This window comes from Coregonus lavaretus (genome assembly GCF_964263955.1).
Source record: "Coregonus lavaretus genome assembly, chromosome: 21".
NCBI classification, from domain to species: Eukaryota; Metazoa; Chordata; class Actinopteri; order Salmoniformes; family Salmonidae; genus Coregonus; species Coregonus lavaretus.
In genome coordinates, this window is record NC_140008.1 from 18,018,149 (window position 1) to 18,042,058 (window position 23,910).

Below are 23,910 nucleotides of genomic sequence, written 5' to 3' on the forward strand. Positions count from 1 at the left end.
TGCCACGAAACATCCAGGCTCTAGCCTGAGCAAACAACTCCTCCCCCTTCTGTGTTGGCATTGGCAATGACAAATTGTTGCTATGGAGCAAGCACACCGTGGTAACATAATAGTCTTGTAATAGTTTTTGCCTACATTGTATTCCCAAGCTTTCATTTGAGGTTATATCTGAGCTGGGAATGACAAGGTCTACACAGCACCGACACTGTGCACATGCGATTGCTTGTTTAGCACATGACAGTGATGTGAACATTTCAAATAGATGTTTAAATGAAGTGTTCATTTTTTACCTGAACATGTACACAAATGTGTCAGTTGTGTGACCATGGGTTGAGAGTCCGTTTCTTCCATAGAGCAGTTTCTATTACCATGGGAACGTTTTCATGCTGGGAAATATGCGTTCCATTACACACAATAGCTAGGTTTTAATACAAATGGCAACAGATTTTCATGCAAATATTCAAGCATCTGCATAAAGAATATTCACATTTTCCCACCGGAGGTGTTTCCATCAAACTGACTTGTTGTGGATAAAATGCTGTGTGTGATGACGTAGTGCACATAAAAAGCACTTTTGCAAAAACCAAGAAGTTCAATATGTTTCCATCTACCGATAGCTGCCAAAACTTTTGCGATAAATAGCAAACTTGCCCAATCTGGTTTTGGCGCATGCTCTCTAGACAACATTACGCTGATAAAGTTGACAGGGTAGGTTATAAGATAAGGATAAGAGTAATATCATTTTTATTTTATAACAGGCAGCCAAGCATTGATCATCATCTCACCAACATTCAAATAATACCATCAATATTTATCTGAAATTTGCATCAACCTCATCACCGTCCATCACTTAACCAGATGAAGTTCATCGTAACTTATTTAAATATGCCTATAAACTCATGGGGGGAGGAGTTCCGACCCAAGTTAAGCACTCGCAAATGGAATGGAGTTCCCTTTTTATGCACTTCTCTCTACACGTATTCTGACCTTGAATTTAAGCATGAAAATAGCATGCTATTCACCCGCTATTTGTTTGGGGTTGAGATCAAAGAAATTAAGGTGTAGCTACAGATACGCCCTATTCGATTTCTAGAACGTTTTAATTATATGCCTGGACTTTTTCACTGCAAAAAATATATTTACAAATACAATGTATCGTGTTAAATATTAGCCACTATCGGTAGCCACCGTCAGTTATACCCGCATGCATTTATAACTGTTAGTTTCCTTAAATTTTGCACCATTATATATTGTTTGTTTACCTTTCCTCTGTCTCGTTCGTGTGGTTGTTCCTGAGGATCGCTAGCAATAGTGGATCATATTATGCTAACGTGTACAAGTTGTGCAATATTTTGAGACTTGTCACCTATTTGAATCATTATGGAATACAGACCATATATATCAGTTTAAACCTGGAGCCTGGCACACGGTTCACGACGACTGAACCGTTGTCGTCACAGTTCCATGATTAGTGAGGAATATTAAGGTTGATTTATAGACTACTGTTCAAACCATATTCTACACTTTTCTCACCTTCCAATATTTCATGGATTGAACAGTTGAATATGGCAATTTTCAGGATGAATCAAACCAGTGTATTTTTGATAAACCAATAGATTGTGCGCAAAGGCTCTCCAAACTTGTTTTTTAAATTATTCATAAATACTTTCCTAACCTCAGATAATATTCAATAGAGTATTTTTGAATCTACCAATTGGTGCTGAAAAGGAGACGAGTGTGTATTTACATGGCCTTCTTTCATTGATCCCTAATGTTCTGAACATTCTCGCCATATGTTCGATGGAGTAAAAAATAAATAAAGGTACATTATAAACAGATGGCTTCATATAAAATGTCCTGAAAACCATATTGAATGACAACCATGAGAAAAACTGTTGGCCACCAAGTGGGAGGGTTTTCAGCAGCTGAATTACATTTATTCAGTGCGTGCAAGGGAACAGCGCCTGCAAAGCCTGTTAAGCACCGGCATAAGGTAACGCCTTGATCACACCGATAGCGTTATTGCAGCAAAATAGTACACAGGATCATCTGGATGTGTGCAACAAGAGTTCAACATTCACCTTCTGCTACCATTTCTGTCAAGCCATCTATGCATACAGTTTGAGCACACATTCAATAAATCCAACATATGCACCACACAGAACGCACTGCAACTGCCTCTGCAACGCAATGCTGCAAAGCAAACGCAGCGTTCCATTGAAAATGAATGTACTTCTGGTGTACCAAAACGCAATGACGCTGTCTGTGTGATTGAGGCATAACGCTTCGAACACACCGACTGCGTCATTGCGTTTTGGTACACCAGAAGTACATTCATTTCCAATGGAACGCTGCGTTTGCTTTGCAGCATTGCGTTGCAGAGGCAGTTGCAGTGCGTTCTGTGTGGTGCATATGTTGGATTTATCGAACGTATGCGTCAAAACTGTATGCGTAAATGGGTTGACAGAAATGGTAGCAGAAGGTGAGTTAACCTTTTGTTGCACACCTATCTAGATGATGCTGCATACCATTTTGCGCAATGACACAGTCGGTGTGTTCGAAGCGTAAGTCAAGCGTAAGTCTGAATGACGCTTCGAACACACCGACTGTGTCATTGCGTTTTCGTACACCAGAAGCACATTCATTTCTAATGGAACGCTGCGTTTGTGTTGCAGAGGTAGTTGCAGTGCGTTCTGTGTGGTGCATACGTTGGATTTATCGAACGTCTGCGTCAAACTGTATGTGTAACGCTTTGAACACACCGACTGTGTCATTGCACAAAATTGTATGCAGCATTATCTAGATAGGTGTGCAACAAAAGTTCAACATTCACCTTCTGCTACCATTGCTGTCAACCGGTTTACACCTACAGTTTGACGCATACGTTCGATAAATCCAACGTATGCACCACACAGAACGCACTGCAACTGCAACGCAATGCTGCAAGTCAAACGCAGCGTTCCATTGGAAATGAATGTACTTCTGGTGTACCAAAACACAATGACACAGTCGGTGTGTTGGAAGCGTAAGAACTACTGAGAAGTGCGTAGGAAAGGCGTGCGAACTACTGAGAAGTGCGTAGGAAAGGCATGCATATAAAAGGCGTACATTTCCTAAATCAGGCCCTTAATGGTTTCCGACGTGGTGGTAGCACAACTTGGCATATCATCCCGTGACTTCAAGTTTACATCATGATGGAATTTCCGCATAATACATTTTACAGACACAAAAGGATACCACCATGTCGAACGAAATTGTACCGACACTTCGTGTTTCCATAACACATGTCGTGTTTTTTTTACAATTTTTTTATTAATACGCCATTATTATACTTGCATAACAACTGGCTGGAAACGTCGTTATTAAGGCACACCACAGACCTACTACATGGGTTGCATGCCATGAATCGCAAGCAATTACCAGCTCTACTCCTCAGTATTATTCTGTGTACTCAGGTAGATACTTCACTTAAGTATTTCATTGTCAATAGAATCATGTAGAGACAGCCGTACTTATCGTTGTCAAATAAACTATAAATCCCATTGAAATCAAATCATAGACACTGGCAGTTCTGATTTCGAAAGTTTAATTAACTTAAATGTTTTAACATTGGACATGAACCAAGTCTCCCCCCAGTTCCTGGATCATGTCTGCAAAGTCCCTCAACTCCTTCAATGTCATCATTTGGGGCTCACTGTAAAAGTTATCGCTACACTGTATGCATTACGTTGTAGGGCTTGTATACTTGTGGCTACAGTAAAATAGCCATCCGTTCTACATTACCCATCTGGCTTGCAATCCAAATTCATTAACAATGCAAATCATGCTGATTCTGTATTTAACAGAACAAATCGTGTAATTGTTTCACCGACAGTTGGATGCAAACACCTGGAAATGAGCATGTTTCTTTTCCACTTTAATTAATAACCTGTGAAATCAGTCAACAAAAGGCATCCAAATGTATGAGCACAACAAGTAGCTAGGCAATATAAGGACCACTGGTGGTTAGGCATAAGTAGGCCCTAACTTACATCTGGTTTGGTAATCAAATTGCCCCAGGGGGTCTGTTTAATTCAGAGTTGAAACAAAATGTGACGATATTTTTTCTTGGTGGAAGTGACATGCTAAAAGCATAAAAACCTTTGATGCAATACAAATAAACGACGTCTGCTCATTGTATAGCTAGATACAATCTAACTGGCACACAAACAAGTTTAGTACAGAAAATAATCCCCAAAAAACATGCTAGTGATTCTCCGAATATTACATAAAATCCACTTACTGAATGTCTGGATTGTGGAAACATCATGTCAATTCCTTGTTTATTGTTTTCCTTCCCAAATACGATGAATGATGAGGATTCAAAATGCAGCCACAAAAATATTGGCTTGTTGTTCCTCTCTTTGTCCGTATTTTCAAGCTCGAAACTAGCCAATAATCGCACGAGTTGACCAGATCACCTAGCGAACGTTAGTTCTTCTCCCCAAAATTGGTGATGCAGCTGGCGTTAGCTAGTTAGCTATTCAATAGCTCTTGTTTGTCCAGGTGTATATCATTCGACAGAGGTAGCCTAGTAGCTACCAACTGGAATCTCGTTTTCTTTGGTGATGAAATACAAACCTCAACCATTTGAATGGTCCTTTCTTTATTCTTCAAAGGCTGTGGCTCAAAATGATTAATCGTTGTTGCTAGTTTTTAGTTTATAGGTATATAGCACGCTAGCTAGCTAAATATAATATGCATATAACTACAAATGTTATGGATAACGCTAGGTCGTTTTCGTGGTTTCTTTTGTTCGATCTTCTTTCACCGTGTGTTTTCGCAAACGCAACAAAACCAGCTAAAGCTATATGTCCGCTAACACACAAAGCTTCAGAGGAAAAAACTGCTTGATTCGCAAAATTAACAAAATGGACCTCCGTATTCGCTTAAATTGAATTCCTCCCGTGCCTTCACAAAAAAACAAAATTGAACAACTAGTGCTAGTAAACAAACAGTTGGCGCAATACAACTATTTAAGCTTAAATCATTACATTAACGAAACTTTAAAATTATACACTCGCTCAGCGTCTGTCAAATCTGTCCCTAGCCGAAATCCGAATTTATGGCAGTTGTGGAGGGTGAAGTCGACATTCCATTCCTGGGGCAAATTGCGACGTTACAAAACGCCCCACAAAGATATCTACCGCACAGAACAAATCATATTCTATGGCAATTGGAATAGAACGCAGTGGGTGTTCAAGAATATATATTTCTATCTGAAACGTTCTACATTGCACTTCTAAACATGCCCCAAACGTCATCCCAGAAATTGAATGGCTGAAGAACTAGCGCCCCTCGTGGAAGGGAACTTGTAGTGAACACCAAAATTCCACCTTAGAAGAGTACAGTAGCTGCATTTAATTTCTGTTTTCTATTGTTTCCCACTGTGCCGTGGTATCAACAACAACTGTCAATCACAAAAGAAAAATTCTCAAATTTGTTTTCTGGAGGCTTTTTTGTTCAAATCATAAAGCCTCATACTAAAGGTGCAGCATAGGCTAGATTTCAAAAGCTAATTGTTCATACATGTGTTCATAATATAGAGACAAATAACACCAGCACAGAGTATAGGAACACATTTTATTCCAATTTAAAACAGATACTTTTTCTTTAAAGGAGAAGGCTATGAAAATCATTTTCATGTTTGAATGAGGTTCAGGCAACAGTGGTTGAAATGAAACATACAAAAGAGAAATATGGCTAAAATACTGTAAATCAATACCCATTAGGTCCCTTTTCTGGAGGGCTTTGCATTAATACAGTTTCACCCGCCCCACACACACACCACCCAAACCAACACATGCAATTAAAATGTAATTTCTTTAAAAACAGCAGTTCATCATCATTAAATACAGAATCAAATTCACTTTTTTCGTTCATTTTCATTTATTTATTTATCTTAATCACATACTTAGTGTTCATTTGTTTTAAAAAGTGGACCATGAAATACATAGGTCCTTTATGATTTTTCACAACATTGGCACTTGTTAAGAGTCTGGCTCTACAAAGAAAGGGGATTGGCACACTCATTATTGTACATAATTTACATTTGGTATACTTAAGAAAAAAATACATTACTTTCAATTTATACACCACTACACAAAGTTTATTTAACCTGTTATTTAAAAATCTATCATTAAGTGGTCCTAAATACAAGAGTTCAGGTAATGCATCAGCCTTACAAAAGAAACAAAAAAGATGCAAAGATAGCTTTTAGCATTTCTATGCATCCATCACATCAGTATGAATCTCAAGCAAAAGCATTAACCATCAAAAGTGTACACACATCTCATAGTACCAACAAAACGTGCTTGAATGAACATGTAATTTGCATGAATGCAGTAAGTCCCATTGCTGTAGCGCAGGTTCAGTGCATTGACCCGGGAGAAAGAAAGGATTATAGATCAAGTAAGAGGAGACAACAGCTGATATTCTAAAAAACACCATATTTCATTCACCGATGAATCCAACTGCTATAGTATATTGCCCCTTCGGTACCTTCACTTGGCAAAGCATTACAATAAATATAGCTGAAGTTTAACAGGCTTATTTCAAAATGAACTGTATGGAAGAGTGGTGGCAACTGTTTGTATATACTGTAATGCTATTCAGTTTATGGCATGGACTTGCCTCTAGTAGTGTATCCCTTCCACAATCCCCACTGTGCTGGTTTTAGTGATGACAGTACTTCTTACGTGTTCTCTTACTAGTTATTGTGATGTTCAATTAGTGTGCTATACAGGGTACACATAACTACATACACACTGTCCATAGTCCACGTGGAGAAAACCAATGTCCTTGTTGTAAACCGACACTGACTGTATACCCAGAAAACCCATGGTAGCATTCTCATATATCTGCCAACAGCAGGGAGGGAGGCCTGCGCCAGACAGTTGTACAGTGTTTTTTGGAGCTAAGCAACATCATACACCTCAAAACCACCGGACCACAAGCTGATGCAGATACCTACAGTAAACAGAGCAAAATGTGTACAATGTAACATAATTAATGCACAACCACCGGGGGGTTACAAGCATGAAGCGAGTCCAGCATGAGTGTCGTGTGTAGAACTAAACCCTACTCTACCTAAGCAAGTAAACCACAGGTCAAAGGGGATGGAGTGTGCTTCTTCAGGTAACAGAGCAGCAGAGCAGCAGTAACCACTCTAAAACAATTCCAAAAACAAGCCGCCTTGTTGGTGGAGATCTGAAGTACCACTGGCAACATCATCTCAGTCTAGCCTGCCCTGGCAAGAGACCTTCGTACTCCTGAGAGAACTGACAACTTTCCCACAAGCTCAACAAGTTCAACCAAAACCATCCGTTCTGGCATATGCAATCACGACAAAAAGTCTGTTCAAATTTCTAATTTAGTTGAAAGCTTCATCTGCAGTTGCACAGGAAGCATTCATATTTCTGCTTCTTATGTACAGTTCACAAAGATTGTGCTACATAAAGTATTGGGTGTGGGAGCATTAATTAACAAAAGGCCTTCAAATGCAAGTTGTGCAACACCAAACATGGAATCCCTGACAACTCGCAAACTGCCTTCATGATAAGGCCACATCCACCGTGGCTAGGCCAAATGACAAGGCATTACAATATGTCCAACGTGTCAACATTTTTTAAACGCTGTGGCACTTAGTTTTATTAAGTCCCCAAAAATGTAATACTTTCCACCTTCAGTGAATGCAACATTTATAGATATTTCCATGAATTGCACAAACCATTCAACAACTCTGGTGTTTATGAGACAATGTAGAGGAAAGGTAAAAGTTGGACCTTTCAGCCAGGCTAGTATACAGTGGACATTAGTAAAGGGGACTGAAGAGTATACCCAAGCCAACATTATGGGCAAAACATTCTTAGGTTGCAATTCAATGTACTTGTAAACACACAGCAAGATCTTAAACAGAGCACAGACTTTGCAGGATAAGCGCTTGCCATGTACAGTAGAATGTGTAAAATACTTGGGCACCCTGCATCCAATTTGGCCATTATTTTTGGCACCAAAAATACAAGATATTAAAAACAAGTCTGTCATCATGATATATCTCTAAAGTGTTTGTTAAGTTTCACCTAACTACTCTAACCCTACGCTCTTTGGAGTGCAAATAGCACTGTGGCAATCAAATGTCTTCCAGTCATGGTCTTTCTTAGTATACAAATGTCAAGCACAGAAACATGACTAGTAGTGCACATAAAACACAAACCATCCACAACGGACTAAAGCCAAGCTGAAGACATGAATGGCAGGTGGGAATGGAAGAGCACACTAAAGATTGGCTGAGGCAGGCAGCTATGCGATCCCCTTGTGGTTTTACTAGGCTCTGCTCGGGCCCAAACGGGCTGGTCAAAGTTTACAGGCAAATAGCCAGCAGAATTAATCCTCCAATGATAACCAACTGGCATCCCTGGACAGTTTGCACTCAACCTGTGGCAATGGCTTTCCACCTGGCGTTAACACATCCCAACACTGGCTCCCTGATTCATAACACCCACTTTAAATTGCACCTATTGCTCTATATCACCCATAGAGTCCTTTAATTCTGTCAACTTTGCTAGTAGTAGCCCTTGTAATGAAAAGTTATGAAAACTCACCTGAATTACGTTGCGAAGACAAAATAGCAATCTATCGACATAGTTAGCTATAGAATCTTAAGAACTATCAAGCAAGAGACAAGATATGGGATTAAAAACCAGTACCAAACTAAAATCTTAAATTACAAAAATGCAAGCATAGACCAGTTAAAAATTCAACCACTGATAAGTTTCTTTTTTTTCTTTTTGCATAATGCGCCAACCCTAAATGGAAATGTTCTTCCCATTCTCAAGCATTTCAATATTGAAACAGAACATAATTGCAACAACCAAGTATGAAGTCTCTAAAGAAAGGTAGATCACTTGCCGATACGTTTTTTTTTTTACAGCAGTATGGACCCTGTCTCTCCCAGTCTCCCATCTGATGGAGACACTTCTGGATGGAAGCAGGGAGAAAGAGTCAGACTAATAACAACATCTAGAGCTCTGGTCCATAAATTAGACAAATAAAAAAAAGACTATTCACTCTTATTAATCACTACCATTTCTCAAAATATTGGCCAAATAGGGAAAAAATATCCAATACCTTTAACAAAGAAAAGCTGTACTGACATTGAGTGTGGAGGACCAACTTGTGACTTAAGTTAGCTGACAGCACTAAACATTTCTTTATTACAACAAACTATTGCTCCTTACATCCACACAAGTACAGCAAGTTGTTTACCCTCATCGGAAAATAACCAAAATGTAAAAAAATAAACAGAATCACAGTATCAAACAATTGTAATTAATTAGGCAATTGTCCAAAATAAATTGTATAGTATGGCAAATATAAATTTGTTTTGCCTAAATTAGTGTACCAAACTTTTCAACGCAACTATGAGAAGACACACATGTAAATATACACATTTAGTTTCAGTCATCTCCATCACCAACAAGTTGGTTTTGTTCATTGTATCTGAACAGTTTGGGGGATGCAACTGATACTGGCAACTTGATTGTATCTATAGCAAACAAAACATAATACATTTGGCAAATGGTACAGCATTTTAATGAGTACAAATCATGATAAATTAAATATAAGTAGTGCTGCAGTTTATTCATATTGTCGTTTTAGTTTCATATTTAGAATGTTACAAGATGCTGCCAATTCAACAAGTGGTTCTGTGAAAAATGTAAATTATGTTTTGTCTAAAGGACGGAAGGGGGGGGGGGGGGGGGGGTATGGAGGAAACTTTAACAGTCTCCAATCATGTAGGTTACATCCTTTTTTGGATAATTGTGATTTTCCTCTCTTGGAAATGAGAAACCCTGCGGTCTTGTTCATATTTAATTAACATCTTCATCGGGAAAGCGGTATTAGCAACAGTAATAGTCAATAAACTCATCTAAAATATTTATTAATATACACAGATCAATTTACTTCATCTCTCCCACCCTTGCTCTGTCTATGTGTGAGCATCCACTTGATTGTAACACACACACTTTTTACATTCAACAGTGCAAGGTGACTTCAAGCCTAGGGTGAGGTTTGGAAAAAACACACACCTCAAAGACCATGTAGAGTAGAGCTTCCCCCCACACCTCAGCACCACCCTCACCTGCTCCAATGATATTCTATGCAGTTACCCACAACCCCCTGCAGACTAGTGGGTTCCCAGCCCCCACCCCTATCCTGCAGACAGACCCTGCAGAGGGTGAAGGGGGGACACTGACTTTTTCCTGTTTTCCTACACCTCAGCTCATCTCTCCTTCCTTTAAAATCACACTAGCACCCAAGCCACCAAATCAAACAGACCTCTCTACATACCCACCCCCTCCCTCCCCCTGCTCCTTTAACAGGGGTGACCCAGAGACACAAGCCACACCAGGCTGTAAACCACCAAGGCGAGTCAGAGCAGCCTCCGAGCAGATGTGTGTGTGTGTGTGTGCGCGACATAAGGAGGGACGCAGGCTACAGTGGGCAGGGAAGAGAGGAGTGGGGGGGAATGACTGGAGCTGGAAAAACACACCCAATTAAACCATAGACAAGGAGCAGGAGGATGTTGGGGCCAGGGGTGGCTAGAGACTGGGATCTATTACGCGTGTGTGATCGAGTGTGTGTGTGTGTGTGTGTGTGTGTGTGTGTGTGTGTGTGTGTGTGTGTGTGTACATGCATGTACATGCATGTTGGTGAATGTGTCTGAGTGTGTGTGTCTTAGTGCAGGTGTGTGTGTGTGTGTGTGTAGATGTGTGTGTTAGTGTGTGTGTGTATGTGTGTACTGTTTAATTTGTTGGTGTGTGTGTATAGATGTGTACTCTGTGCTGTGCGCGGGCTGCCGGTTTCTCTCAATTTCTCTCGCTCTCGCTCACACCAGGTTGTACTCTTTGAGGTTGAGCTGCAGGATGGTGTCTTTGACGGCAGCGAACACAAAGCGGATGTTCTCTGTGTCCGTGGCACAGGTGAAGTGGGAGTAGATGATCTTGTCGCTGTCGGGGTTCAGGTCCACAAACATCTTTAGGATAAACTCCCGGCCCGCCTGAGCGTCTCTCTGGGGACCTGGGGGTACACACACACACACACACACACACATTATCCCAAAGCTACAGGCAACGGTACACATCACTGTGTACCTGTGAACTGGCGAACACACACATGACATTTCAAATTGAAAGGAAGACACGTTACATGATCTCAAAAGGTAAGTGATTTAAATCCTGACTATTTATCGAATGTAGAGCATGTTCTACCTATTTGGCTAATGGATTATGTGAATTTGTATTGCATTTTAGTTCATTGTCTAGCCACATGGTGTCACTAAATACTAACAAAAATACATTCAGGTCTGTTCATGCCGCCTATAGAGTTTGAAATCTTTGAAATGAATAATGTTACAATAATTTTAAAAAATACTATCATATGCATTCTATTTGATAATTTGCCTCAGTAACTGCCATGGTACTGGACATGGCCACATTGGCCAGTGTAGAGAGGTGGTAGTGTAGGATGAAGGTAAAGAGTAGTTTACCATCAAACTCAGGGAAGTAGTCGACCAGGTGGGAGTACGTGATCTTCTCCTCCAAGAGGTCCTTCTTGTTGAGGAACAGGATGACGGAGGAGTTCTGGAACCAGGGATATGTGATGATGGTCCGGAACAGAGCCTTGCTCTCCTCCATCCGATTCTGACAGACAGACAGACAGACACACACAGAGACAGAGACAGAGAGAGAGAGACAGAGAGAGAGAGACAGAGAGAGAGACAGAGAGAGAGACAGAGAGACAGAGAGAGAGAGACAGAGAGACAGAGAGACAGAGAGAGAGAGAGAGAGAGAGAGAGAGAGAGAGAGAGAGAGAGAGAGAGAGAGAGAGAGAGAGAGAGAGATGGTCAGAACATGCTTAACCCTCAAGCACTCTGCACACTTTACACGGTTTACGTAAACAGAGCACAACACAGTACGTGAATGTTGTGCAGCTCCTTGTAGTATGTAGGCCAACGCCACTTTCGACAGAATTTTGTTCCACTCAAATTTTGTAACGGGACGGAGAATTCCTTGTGTTGCAGTGTTGTCTAAGTAATGAAGCTGTATTTTACCACCAAACTCGTTTGGTTCCTTAATTTTATCTATATAGGCTATGCACAAAGTAGCCTATTTTGCATAGATAACCAACGATAATCTCAGCGACTGTTCAAACAATAAACCAAATAACTTTGTAGCCTTAGAGTCCCACCAAAAGGTATTTTGTTTAGAAGTAATATCTACGTGATTCCAGGCTATTTTGAAACGGTAAAAACAGCTGCTAGCAATGTGCTTTTTCTCCGTGAGCAAACATGACATTCTATTTTTGCTGATATGGGAGCGAATACATTCAAGCAGTATATCAAACTGGGATAATTTTGTAGGTTGCACTGGCAAGTATAAGAATATTTGCCAGGGCATATTATTTCATTATAAATCTGATTATTTCACATGGGGGAGATGTGAGAAGCTAAAATGCTAGCTTGCAGTTCTTAGTAAGCTGCTAGCAGAGTAGACTACAGCCAAATGGCAGGCACAAAAGGGTAATGAGGTAAAAGAGGTAATGTAAAACAAACCTAAACTTTTATTACATGTAGCTATTATTCAAATATGCAACTGGTTATCTCGCTTTGAAATTAGCCAACAGTGGTGATGTTTTCAGCATGATTCTTATTTGATTGTTTGGTTTGAATGAAAAACAAACATATGTTTTCATATTCTATGTCATGCAAAAACATTTGAAAATATGCTAATTAGTGTTAACATTTTGTTCTGTCCAATTCTCTAAAATCAACCAATTTATTGCTTTCAATTTCATCTATTGGGCCAAAAACATTTGACACCAAATGTTATTTTTTCTATGAAGAAACAACCTCTTCTCTGACAGAGCAAAATTATTTAAGCCTGGCCTAAAATGTTTTTCATTGTGAAAATGTGCAACACAACTGCCCAGTACAACACTATTTCAGTATCCAGAACCTGTATATGGATGCATTTTTTTGTCATTTATGAGCTCATATTAATCAGAGATGGTGCTTGATTTAATGGCAGTTCTAAAAAAAATAGTGCATCTTTCACCACATTCATGTGTATCTAGCCTGAAAAAAAAATACAATTCTGGTTAGAAAACATATGGCCAATTGCCACTGCATACCACTTAATTCAGTGTAATTTTAAATGCCTAACTGCACTTGATAAAAACATAATGATATTGTCTAGTGAAAATCATACAGCTTTCAAAATCTCATTGTACCCTAAAGACCAATTTACAAAGACTCCCATGGCATTTATAGGAAATAAAGGTGGGGTAGTGATGTGAGATGTATTACTCCCATCCCCCAAATAAATTCACAAAATGTTTGGGACCATTACATAATCCCATTCTCCATGCAGAGGAACCCATCCTGTCTGTGTGTAAGGAGGGCCTGCTCTGCTGCTCCTGTGACATTATGTTTACTGTCAGATCAGGTAGATCCAGTAGCGAGAGCAGAGCAGGAGGATGTGGATGTCTCTACCCTCCCAAATACTCTGCTCCGCCTGGCAACGTGGTCCACTGCTGTATGAAACGCTCTCTGTCATATGACCCATCAGACAGTTTGTTGTTCCAAACCAGCTCCCTCCGATGACTAAACAGCCTGATCATATTATCCTCATTTCATCTGGCGCTACAGTCAAAGGGACACCAACAAAATGGAAAACAAAACAAAATGCAGACTCAAACAAGCAGGATATGAGGTCATAATCAATATCAAGAAGCCACTACCTACCGAATGATTGTAAATAAGAGACTAATGATAGTATGCCTGGTGTGTGTGTGTTCAATCTCACCTCGTTGTCAGACTCCACCAGGACCTGGTCGTACTCGCTGAGGGCCACCAAGAACATGATGGACGTGACGTTCTCAAAGCAGTGGATCCACTTCCTCCTCTCTGACCTCTGACCCCCTACATCCACCATCCTGATTGGACAGGACCAGGATGGAGAGATGAAGGGAGGAGAGAAGTTTTCAAAATTAGGCTCAATTCACACATTGAAGCCAAGTTGAAAGGGTTTTTATTGTGGTAACTAGGGTATCCAATTAAATAATTTTGTAAAAATAAACGACATTCGAGGTTAGTCCCGTTATCACCTTTTAGGATTCATAATGCCCAACATCTAGCAATGAGGATGGCTAACTGTCATACAAAGCAAAAATAAAATGGATATCAGGGAATTAAAAGGAGTGTTACATTGGGAAATAACTGCATTTTAGGTACAATCGAGAACAGCACTTATAATGCAATAAGATGTATATACCCTTCTGGTCTGCTTTAAAAACATCCGTGCAAAGAAGCATTCAAACACACTTGATTGTGTTTACTATCATACACAACTATTAGGAAAACATGATCATGTGGACATCATGTTCCTTTCTGGTCAGGATTGTCAGTTAGACAGTTATATGTTAACGTATGAAAATTAAACATTGCATACTGTACATGTGACATGCATTATCCTCTCAATAACTCAAATTAATAACAATTAAGTTTGATAACTTCTTATGCACTAATGCAACATACAGTACAGTAAATCAAAGAAGGTGCAAGGAGAGGTTAAACGACCCAAGTTGAACCAAAAAGAAATGAAGAGAAAAAGTGTGCACTGTGCAGAGCCATGTCCCTCTCCCAGCCCATTCCCAGCTAAGTGGATGCAGTTGTGCCAGAGAGGCCAGACCGGCAAGGTATTAGCCCGCTTGGAAACAGCACCTAAGTCAGCCAGTGACTTCAGATTCAGAGCACAAGCCCAGCAGCAGTGTAGGGAGGTAGGCCAGCGGCAAAAAGGAGAGCGGAAAGGGGGGATTAGAGGGGGAGAGGGGGAGGACACGGAGGGGGAAGGAAAGAATACAGGGAGAGGTGAAGCGTGGGAGAGCAGAGGGCACCTCCATTACAGATCAAGCAGAGGTACCGAGTGGAGGCAAGGATTTGGGAATACCGCTACAGTTGTTTTCCAAACATTATTTACATGGATTTCATTGAATTTTGCATCCATAGATGGATAATGGCTAATCTGATCCATCAACTCAGAAATCCTCCTATTTTCCAGCAATGGCTTTGTTGATGGGAGAGATCTATTAGTCTATATCCATGTTATCAGAGGAGGATCAGGGTTTCTTTCCTAGCCTAGTGAGAAGCAGCTACCTCTGTCCGTCCCTGGCTGGCGCTGCCGCAAAGTGAGAAGGGGGGGCGTTGATAAATGGGGTCCTCTAGGACGCCTGCCTAAAATAAAAGCTCCTTCGCATCAGCCGACCTCCTTTCCTGTAGTATGGATGGGTGACCTACTTAGCAGGATAGGCTCTCCTATGGAGGATGAGCCCAGAGAAATCACGACATTCTCAACGACTTCAAAAGGCAATTAAGAGGGAAGCGCCGCGGCCGAACGCAGCAGACATGCATGTTTACTTTGTCCTCATGAAAGCCTGCCTTCTGCAGCTCCTGTGAGTACAACCCGGGCTGGGCTGCACCAGACCCCATCACTCTAACACACATGGGGTTGGAGTGGAGAGGGGGGGGGGGGTTCCTTGCATCACAAGTCTCTCCCTATCTGACTAGCCAAATATTCTCATTGACATTTAATTGCGGATCGTCTGGGTTCGCTTTAATCCAGAGGAATATCTCTGTAATATATTATTATATAGGCTACATGTCCTTAAACACTGCTGTAGTGATTCACAGCCTATCCATCCAGTAGCAGTAGAGTGAAGCGATGGATGGATCCTCGAGTCCAACCTCATTGTGAGCCTGGGAGTTATTTCTAGCGCTGCCGCGCGTAGGAGGGGCTGACATTCGAGCTTCCTATCGATTTGCACTCTTTTGTAATCACTTTTTTTGCTGGTTTCATCTCCATCTCCTCATTATTATCCTCTTGGAGGAGGAGGGGACCGTTCTACACCTTGGTGCCCAGTGATCAGTCTCTTCCGCCTGGCCACGTCCAGGAGGCCTCCCCCTCCCCTAAGCTCCGCTGGCCTGGCTCAGACGACACTAACAGGCAGCATGCCTGGTTACATCATAATGTCACCAGACTGGTTACAGTCCTGGAGTACACGGTTTCTCAACATCCCTGTTATGATGACTAAACCTTCAGATGACTAGCTGATATTTAGCTCATCATTCTACTCCATCCAGTATGTACCATGCAAAGCAAGGGGCTGAAGTGTTGTTCAGTGTACATCTTGAGGATTACATAGCAACAGTTAAGAAGACTTGATGGGCCTGAGACAATTATGATGGGAGGGTAAAAACTGGAGATCAAAGCAACAATGAGAAATAAAATGAAGCAGCAGGTGAATCAGTGATATTAATTGTTCATGTTGATCTTGTGAGGGAGAGAATGATCAATGTTCTCTGATGTGATCACACAACGCACAGTCAACATGAATATTGAAACAGTTATTTATTTAAGAGGGAATACTAAACACTGGGGTAGGAAGGGAAGGGAGTTAGTAAAAGTGTGAATGTCTTTCTACCTGAAAATGATGCTTTGCAAGTCGAAAGGGTATTCAATGATCCCTGTGGTGGGGATGCGAACCCTAAGCACATCTTGTTGGGTTGGTAGAAAGTTGGGTTCAGCAATACGATCCAGATCGCTTAGATAGCTAGAGACCGGGAGAGAGGCAGGAACGACAAAGAGAGACAGAGAGAGACAGAGACTGAAGCATGACAGCAGATACCCCCCTCCAAAGCAAGTGGACCAGTCAGTCCCAACCGGGAGAACCCATTCCTGAGAGCTCTGGGGGGTGACCCTTCACCTGCCACCTCTACCACCTACTAAACCCCACAATCATCTCCCAGAAAGTTAATACAGTCCCTGATGGCAGCTCTCAGAGACTCTGTTAAACCTAACATTTATTTTGCTTTTCCCATTACTTTCCCATAACACCTTAATTCCATTGGGTTCAAATTGAGGCAGTCCGCAAGTTCAATAAGATCTGGACTGAAGACCGTCTAATCTTTTTCAATTTTTGGTTATAGTTAGGAGTTGTGATTTGGCCTCAGACAGCCTCAGAGCTGCTGATAGTAAGGAGTCTCAGAGCACGCTACCAGGCCCAGGGCTGTGCGGCCAGCAGCAGTGGGGGGGCGATGGAGACAGTATAGTGGCGGAGGTAGAGGCAGCACTTCACACCAGTACCTGAAGATTACATTCTCCAGGTCAAAAGGGTACTCAATGATGCCAGTAGTGGGCACTCGAACCCGCAGCACATCCTGCTGAGTGGGCACGTACCCCGTGGTCGCTATTCGCTCTAAATCTTTAAGGTAACTGTGGAATGAAGGGGGACACATGACACGTGTAATGCCTGATGCTGCACAATCACCTGCACAGACACAAAAACAGGTATACACACACACCTGCTCTCTTTCTCATGGAAACAGAAATACACACAGACAATCACATACATTGCCTTCAGAAAGTATTCACACCCCTTGACTTTTTCCAAATTTTGTTGTGTTACAGCCTGAATTTTGAAATTGATTAAATTAAGATTTGTTGTCACTGGCCCACACACACACACACACACAATACCCTATAATGTCAAAGTGGAATTATGTTTTTCAAATTCTTTACAAATTAATTAAAAATGTAAAGCTGAAATGTCTTCAGTCAATAAGTATTCAGTCCCTTTCTTATGGCAAGCCTAACGTTCAGGAGTAGAAAGTTGCTTAACAAGTCACATAACAAGTTGCATGGACTCACTGTGTGGGCAATAATCGCGTTAACATGATTTTTTAATGACTACCTCATCTCTGTACCACACGCATACAATTATCTGTAAGGTCCCTCAGTTGAGCAGTAATTTCAAACAGAGATTCTGTGATAGGAGAATCTGAGAATTGATCAACATTGTAGTTACCCCACAATACTAACCTAAATGACAGCGTGAAAAGAAGGAAGCCTGTACAGAATAAAAATATTCCAAAACATGCATCCTGTTTGCAACAAGGCAGCAAAGTAATACTGCAACAAATGTGGCTACGCAATTCACTTTTTGTTCTGAATACAAAGTATTTAATCCATTTTGAATTCAGACTGACAAAATGTGGAATAGGTCATGGGGTATGATTACTTTCTGAAGGCACTGTACATTAATATATTATAGCTGTATCCTGTTACTCCTCACAAACTAACGGTAGGCAGATTCCGTTTGTAACAATTACCACTAACCCTCTAGTTTGGGGGGGCTAAATCACAATAGCTCAAGTCTTTAGGGCCAAGTAACAACATCCTAAAATGGTGCTTGTGGAGATTTGGGTTCATTTTTACAGTCCTGATAACCTTATCAGTCATAAAAATACAGAGTAGCCTAATCACTACATTGATTCTGAGTCATATTACAACAAAGTGTTTGTCCCTGGGAAGCTATAAGCATTAGTCATGGTGACAAAGTGCTTACTCTGCATTTTAGGGCTGAACAAATCCAGACCTATAATTCTACATAACAAACATGAAATTCAGGTCTCCGTAGGTTAGTTCAAATAGAACTAAGGTGGAGCAGGATGAGAAACGTTGCCGTCTGTTCATTCTCTTTCCATCGCTCCAGCTTTCTCTTTCATAGTTTTTCCCCCTCTTTTTTTTGGTCTCTTACTTTAAATCTCTTTCACTTTCTCTCACGAGTCAGAGAGAGAGATGATATTCACTATTATGGTAACTCATTCTCTTCAATCTCATTCTAACGCCTCTCCATCTCTAACCAGTGCAGCAGTTGTGTGTGTATGCCAGAAATTGACTTACTATTTGGTGGAGTCCGAGAGCTGATATTCACGTCTGCGGTCGTAGGCCTCCTGGATGCCAGGGTCTGTCCACAGCATCTTTATTGCACTGATGTAGGGCTGTTCGAAGGAACACACCTTCTCCACGTCCACTTCTCGCACCAGCAGCGCGTTGGACTGGGGAGAGGAACAGGACACCAGATAAGGGAAACAGTTGGAAAAGAGTGAAAGGTTGGACAGCATCACTCACATTCACTGTAACAGTGACCCAGGATTTTTACACATTTCTGCATTCTGATTAAAGTTCAAATCAGAACATGTTAGGTAATTTGTACAGGTTTGTCATATACTGACACATTATTCTCGATAGATTTAGGCCTAAAGACAGACTACTGTCTTGCCATCGATACATCCAGGCCTCTCCTCAGCAGTGACTTCGTGTCCGTACCTGGACAGAGCAGATTGGAGTAGCTGTAGCAGTCCATTATGTTTTATGGCATGGTTTACAGCCACTTTTATGGTCCATTTGAATATGGTTTGCATTTGATGATGCAGACATATAAGCTGTAGCTGGACAATTCGATGCGGAGATTGCCAGCCAACAGTTGCCAGTGAGCTGTCCTATGAGTGGATTAGAATGCAGACAATGCCAGAAGGGAATAAGTCTGTAGCTGATTTTGGAGTATTCCCCACCTAGGCTATACTATGACTAGGCTATAGAAGTCCTGATGGGTGCGCCTCCGGTTCACCAGTCCTAATTCAAATACATCCATTTAATTTGCTCCGGATATCTGCATGTAATGCCAAGTTACATGCATACATCAGGAGTCAACGACCCATTCAAGAACTACGGTAATGGCCGCTAACCATTTGCTGCTCCCATTAGTGATTCCTAATGTAACCTCTAGATATATATAATGAAATATATTGACCAACATGGTCTTTGCCCAATGAGTGGACCCCAATCCCCATCCCCTCTCCCCAAGTCAGACTCACCTTGTTCTGTTCATACTTGTACTGGATCTTGAGGGTCTCGGAGGCCCGGATCATGGACTGCATGGAGGTGAAGATGTTCTGGTACACCAGCTTGGTGAAGCCTCTCTTGTCCTCGTCGGTGTAGCCCGTCCCATGGATGATGCGCATCTGTTTGATGAATGTGCTCTTGCCACTTTCGCCAGTGCCTGAGGAGACAGACAGGACAATGGACAGATTAGAGCAGGGGCTCCCAAATGGATTCAGTTTGAGAATGCAGTCCACTATCCAAGACACTGTGGTACTCTTTCATCCACAGATACATATATTTTTTCCCCTCACAGCGCAGATACAGGCTCCCTACGTTTAAGATGGAATCCGTAGCCATGAAACTGCCATGTCCATTTGCAATATTACAACAAGGAAGTTACTTGAAATAACTAAAACGTTTTTTTGCCCTCGGACATCATTGCACATGTGGTAGGACAGCAAGGTACGTATATTCTTTTGGCCAAGATGATGGATGCTCCTTTTCTCCTTTCATAAACTTAACCAATAAGAAATACTCCTAGGCAAGTGGCAGTTTCAACTAATATGGATTCCTGCTTTAAGGGGCAATTCCACGGCAGGATAGGCCGAAAATATTTTTGGGTATCTCCGATTTTTACAATTATTTTAGTTATATTTTTTTAGGGGGTAGATCAGCTTTAATATTGCAGATAGATTGTAGCTTCCATCAATGTAATAGTCTGCATCACTTCCAATTCCCCAAATATTTTTTTGCAATAAATAAATACACACATACTATATATATATATATATATATATACACTTTTTTTAAATATATGTATCTCACAAAAGTGAGTATACCACCCCTCACATTTTTGTAAATATTTGAGTATATCTTTTCATGTGACAACACTGAAGAAATGACACTTTGCTACAATGTAAAGTAGTGAGTGTACAGCTTGTATAGACAGTGTACATTTGCTGTCCCCTCAAAATAACTCACACTGTCATTAATGTCTAAACCGCTGGCAACAAAAGTGAGTACACCCCTAAGTGAAAATGTCCAAATTGGGCCCAATTAGCCATTTTCCCTCCCCGGTGTCATGTGACTCGTTAGTGTTACAAGGTCTCAGGTGTGAATGGGGAGCAGGTGTGTTAAATTTGATGTCATCGCTCTCACACTCCCTCATACTGGTCACTGGAAGTTCAACATGGCACCTCATGGCAAAGAACTCTCTGAGGATCTGAAAAAAAGAATTGTTGCTCTACATAAAGATGGCCTGGGCTATAAGAAGATTGCCAAGACCCTGAAACTGAGCTGCAGCACGGTGGCCAAGACCATACAGCGGTTTAACAGGTCAGGTTCCACTCAGAACAGGCCTCGCCATGCTCGACCAAAGAAGTTGAGTGCACGTGCTCAGCGTCATATCCAGAGGTTGTCTTTGGGAAATAGACGTATGAGTGCTGCCAGCATTGCTGCAGAGGTTGAAGGGGTGGGGGGTCAGCCTGTCAGTGCTCAGACCATACGCCGCACACTGCATCAAATTGGTCTGCATGGCTGTCGTCCCAGAAGGAAGCCTCTTCTAAAGATGATGCACAAGAAAGCCCGCAAACAGTTTGCTGAAGACAAGCAGACTAAGGACATGGATTACTGGAACCATGTCCTGTCGTCTGATGAGACCAAGATAAACTTATTTGGTTCAGATGGTGTCAAGCGTGTGTGGCGGCAACCAGGTGAGGAGTACAAAGACAAGTGTGTCTTGCCTACATTCAAGCATGGTGGTGGGAGTGTCATAGTCTGGGGCTGCATGAGTGCTGCCGGCACTGGGTAGCTACAGTTCATTGAGGGAACCATGAATGCCAACATGTACTGTGACATACTGAAGCAGAGCATGATCCCCTCCCTTCGGAGACTGGGCCGCAGGGCAGTATTCCAACATGATAACGACCCCAAACACACCTCCAAGACGACCACTGCCTTGCTAAAGAAGCTGAGGGTAAAGGTGATTGACTGACCAAGCATGTATCCAGACCTAAACCCTATTGAGCATCTGTGGGGCATCCTCAAACGGAAGGTGGAGGAGTGCAAGGTCTCTAACATCCACCAGCTCCGTGATGTCGTCATGGAGGAGTGGAAGAGGACTCCAGTGGCAACCTGTGAAGCTCTGGTGAACTCCATGCCCAAGAGGGTTAATGCAGTGCTGGAAAATGATGGTGGCCACACAAAATATTCACACTTTGGGCCCAATTTGGACATTTTCAATTAATTAGGGGTGTACTCACTTTTGTTGCCAGCGGTTTAGACATTAATGGCTGTGTGTTGTGTTATTTTGAGGGGAAAGCAAATATACACTGTTATACAAGCTGTACACTCACTACTTTACATTGTAGCAAAGTGTCATTTCTTCAGTGTTGTCACATGAAAAGATATACTCAAATATTTACAAAAATGTGAGGGGTGTACTCACTTTTGTGAGATACTGTATATACATACAGTGGGGAGAACAAGTATTTGATACACTGCCGATTTTGCAGGTTTTCCTACTTACAAAGCATGTAGAGGTCTGTAATTTTTTATCATAGGTACACTTCAACTGTGAGAGACGGAATCTAAAACAAAAATCCAGAAAATCACATTGTATGATTTCTAAGTAATTAATTTGCATTTTATTGCATGACATAAGTATTTGATACATCAGAAAAGCAGAACTTAATATTTGGTACAGAAACCTTTGTTTGCAATTACAGAGATCATACGTTTCCTGTAGGTCTTGACCAGGTTTGCACACACTGCAGCAGGGATTTTGGCCCACTCCTCCATACAGACCTTCTCCAGATCCTTCAGGTTTCAGGGCTGTCGCTGGGCAATACGGACTTTCAGCTCCCTCCAAAGATTTTCTATTGGGTTCAGGTCTGGAGACTGGCTAGGCCACTCCAGGACCTTGAGATGCTTCTTACGGAGCCACTCCTTAGTTGCCCTGGCTGTGTGTTTCGGGTCGTTGTCATGCTGGAAGACCCAGCCACGACCCATCTTCAATGCTCTTACTGAGGGAAGGAGGTTGTTGGCCAAGATCTCGCGATACATGGCCCCATCCATCCTCCCCTCAATACGGTGCAGTCGTCCTGTCCCCTTTGCAGAAAAGCATCCCCAAAGAATGATGTTTCCACCTCCATGCTTCACGGTTGGGATGGTGTTCTTGGGGTTGTACTCATCCTTCTTCTTCCTCCAAACACGGCGAGTGGAGTTTAGACCAAAAAGCTCTATTTTTGTCTCATCAGACCACATGACCTTCTCCCATTCCTCCTCTGGATCATCCAGATGGTCATTGGCAAACTTCAGACGGGCCTGGACATGCGCTGGCTTGAGCAGGGGGACCTTGCATGCGCTGCAGGATTTTAATCCATGACGGCGTAGTGTGTTACTAATGGTTTTCTTTGAGACGGTGGTCCCAGCTCTCTTCAGGTCATTGACCAGGTCCTGCCGTGTAGTTCTGGGCTGATCCCTCACCTTTCTCATGATCATTGATGCCCCACGAGGTGAGATCTTGCATGGAGCCCCAGACCGAGGGTGATTGACCATCATCTTGAACTTCTTCCATTTTCTAATAATTGCGCCAACAGTTGTTGCCTTCTCACCAAGCTGCTTGCCGATTGTCCTGTAGCCCATCCCAGCCTTGTGCAGGTCTACAATTTTATCCCTGATGTCCTTACACAGCTCTCTGGTCTTGGCCATTGTGGAGAGGTTGGAGTCTGTTTGATTGAGTGTGTGGACAGGTGTCTTTTATACAGGTAACGAGTTCAAACAGGTGCAGTTAATACAGGTAATGAGTGGAGAACAGGAGGGCTTCTTAAAGAAAAACTAACAGGTCTGTGAGACCAGGAATTCTTACTGGTTGGTAGGTGATCAAATACTTATGTCATGCAATAAAATGCAAATTAATTACTTAAAAATCATACAATGTGATTTTCTGGATTTTTGTTTTAGATTCCGTCTCTCACAGTTGAAGTGTACCTATGATAAAAATGACAGACCTCTACATGCTTTGTAAGTAGGAAAACCTGCAAAATCGGCAGTGTATCAAATACTTGTTCTCCCCACTGTATATATA

General features: G+C 41.7%; 2 protein-coding genes across 4 annotated transcripts in view; both read right to left on the reverse strand.

Moving 5' to 3' along the window:
* The window catches only part of LOC311148936 (TLE family member 5-like), a 54,132-nt gene extending 48,892 nt beyond the window's left edge, over window positions 1–5,240 (reverse strand). For both annotated transcript variants that reach the window (XM_084185972.1, XM_084185971.1), the window contains exon 1: window positions 4,283–5,240. In XM_084185972.1, the coding sequence (XP_084042098.1) occupies window positions 4,283–4,309 (27 nt within the window). In that variant the 5' untranslated portion in view covers window positions 4,310–5,240. The remainder of the gene's footprint in view (window positions 1–4,282) is intronic.
* Window positions 5,241–8,830: 3,590 nt separating this feature from the next.
* Window positions 8,831–23,910, reverse strand: part of LOC311149000 (guanine nucleotide-binding protein subunit alpha-11-like) — a 54,613-nt gene continuing 39,533 nt past the window's right edge. The window contains exons 2-8 of one of the 2 annotated variants that reach the window (XM_084186059.1): window positions 19,817–20,001; window positions 18,843–18,997; window positions 17,244–17,372; window positions 16,582–16,710; window positions 13,908–14,037; window positions 11,591–11,744; window positions 8,831–11,121 (exon numbers count right to left, since the gene is read on the reverse strand). In XM_084186059.1, coding sequence (XP_084042185.1) covers window positions 10,931–11,121; window positions 11,591–11,744; window positions 13,908–14,037; window positions 16,582–16,710; window positions 17,244–17,372; window positions 18,843–18,997; window positions 19,817–20,001 — 1,073 coding nt within the window. In that variant the 3' untranslated portion in view covers window positions 8,831–10,930. The remainder of the gene's footprint in view (window positions 11,122–11,590; window positions 11,745–13,907; window positions 14,038–16,581; window positions 16,711–17,243; window positions 17,373–18,842; window positions 18,998–19,816; window positions 20,002–23,910) is intronic. The other variant, XM_084186058.1, reaches the window with a different exon arrangement.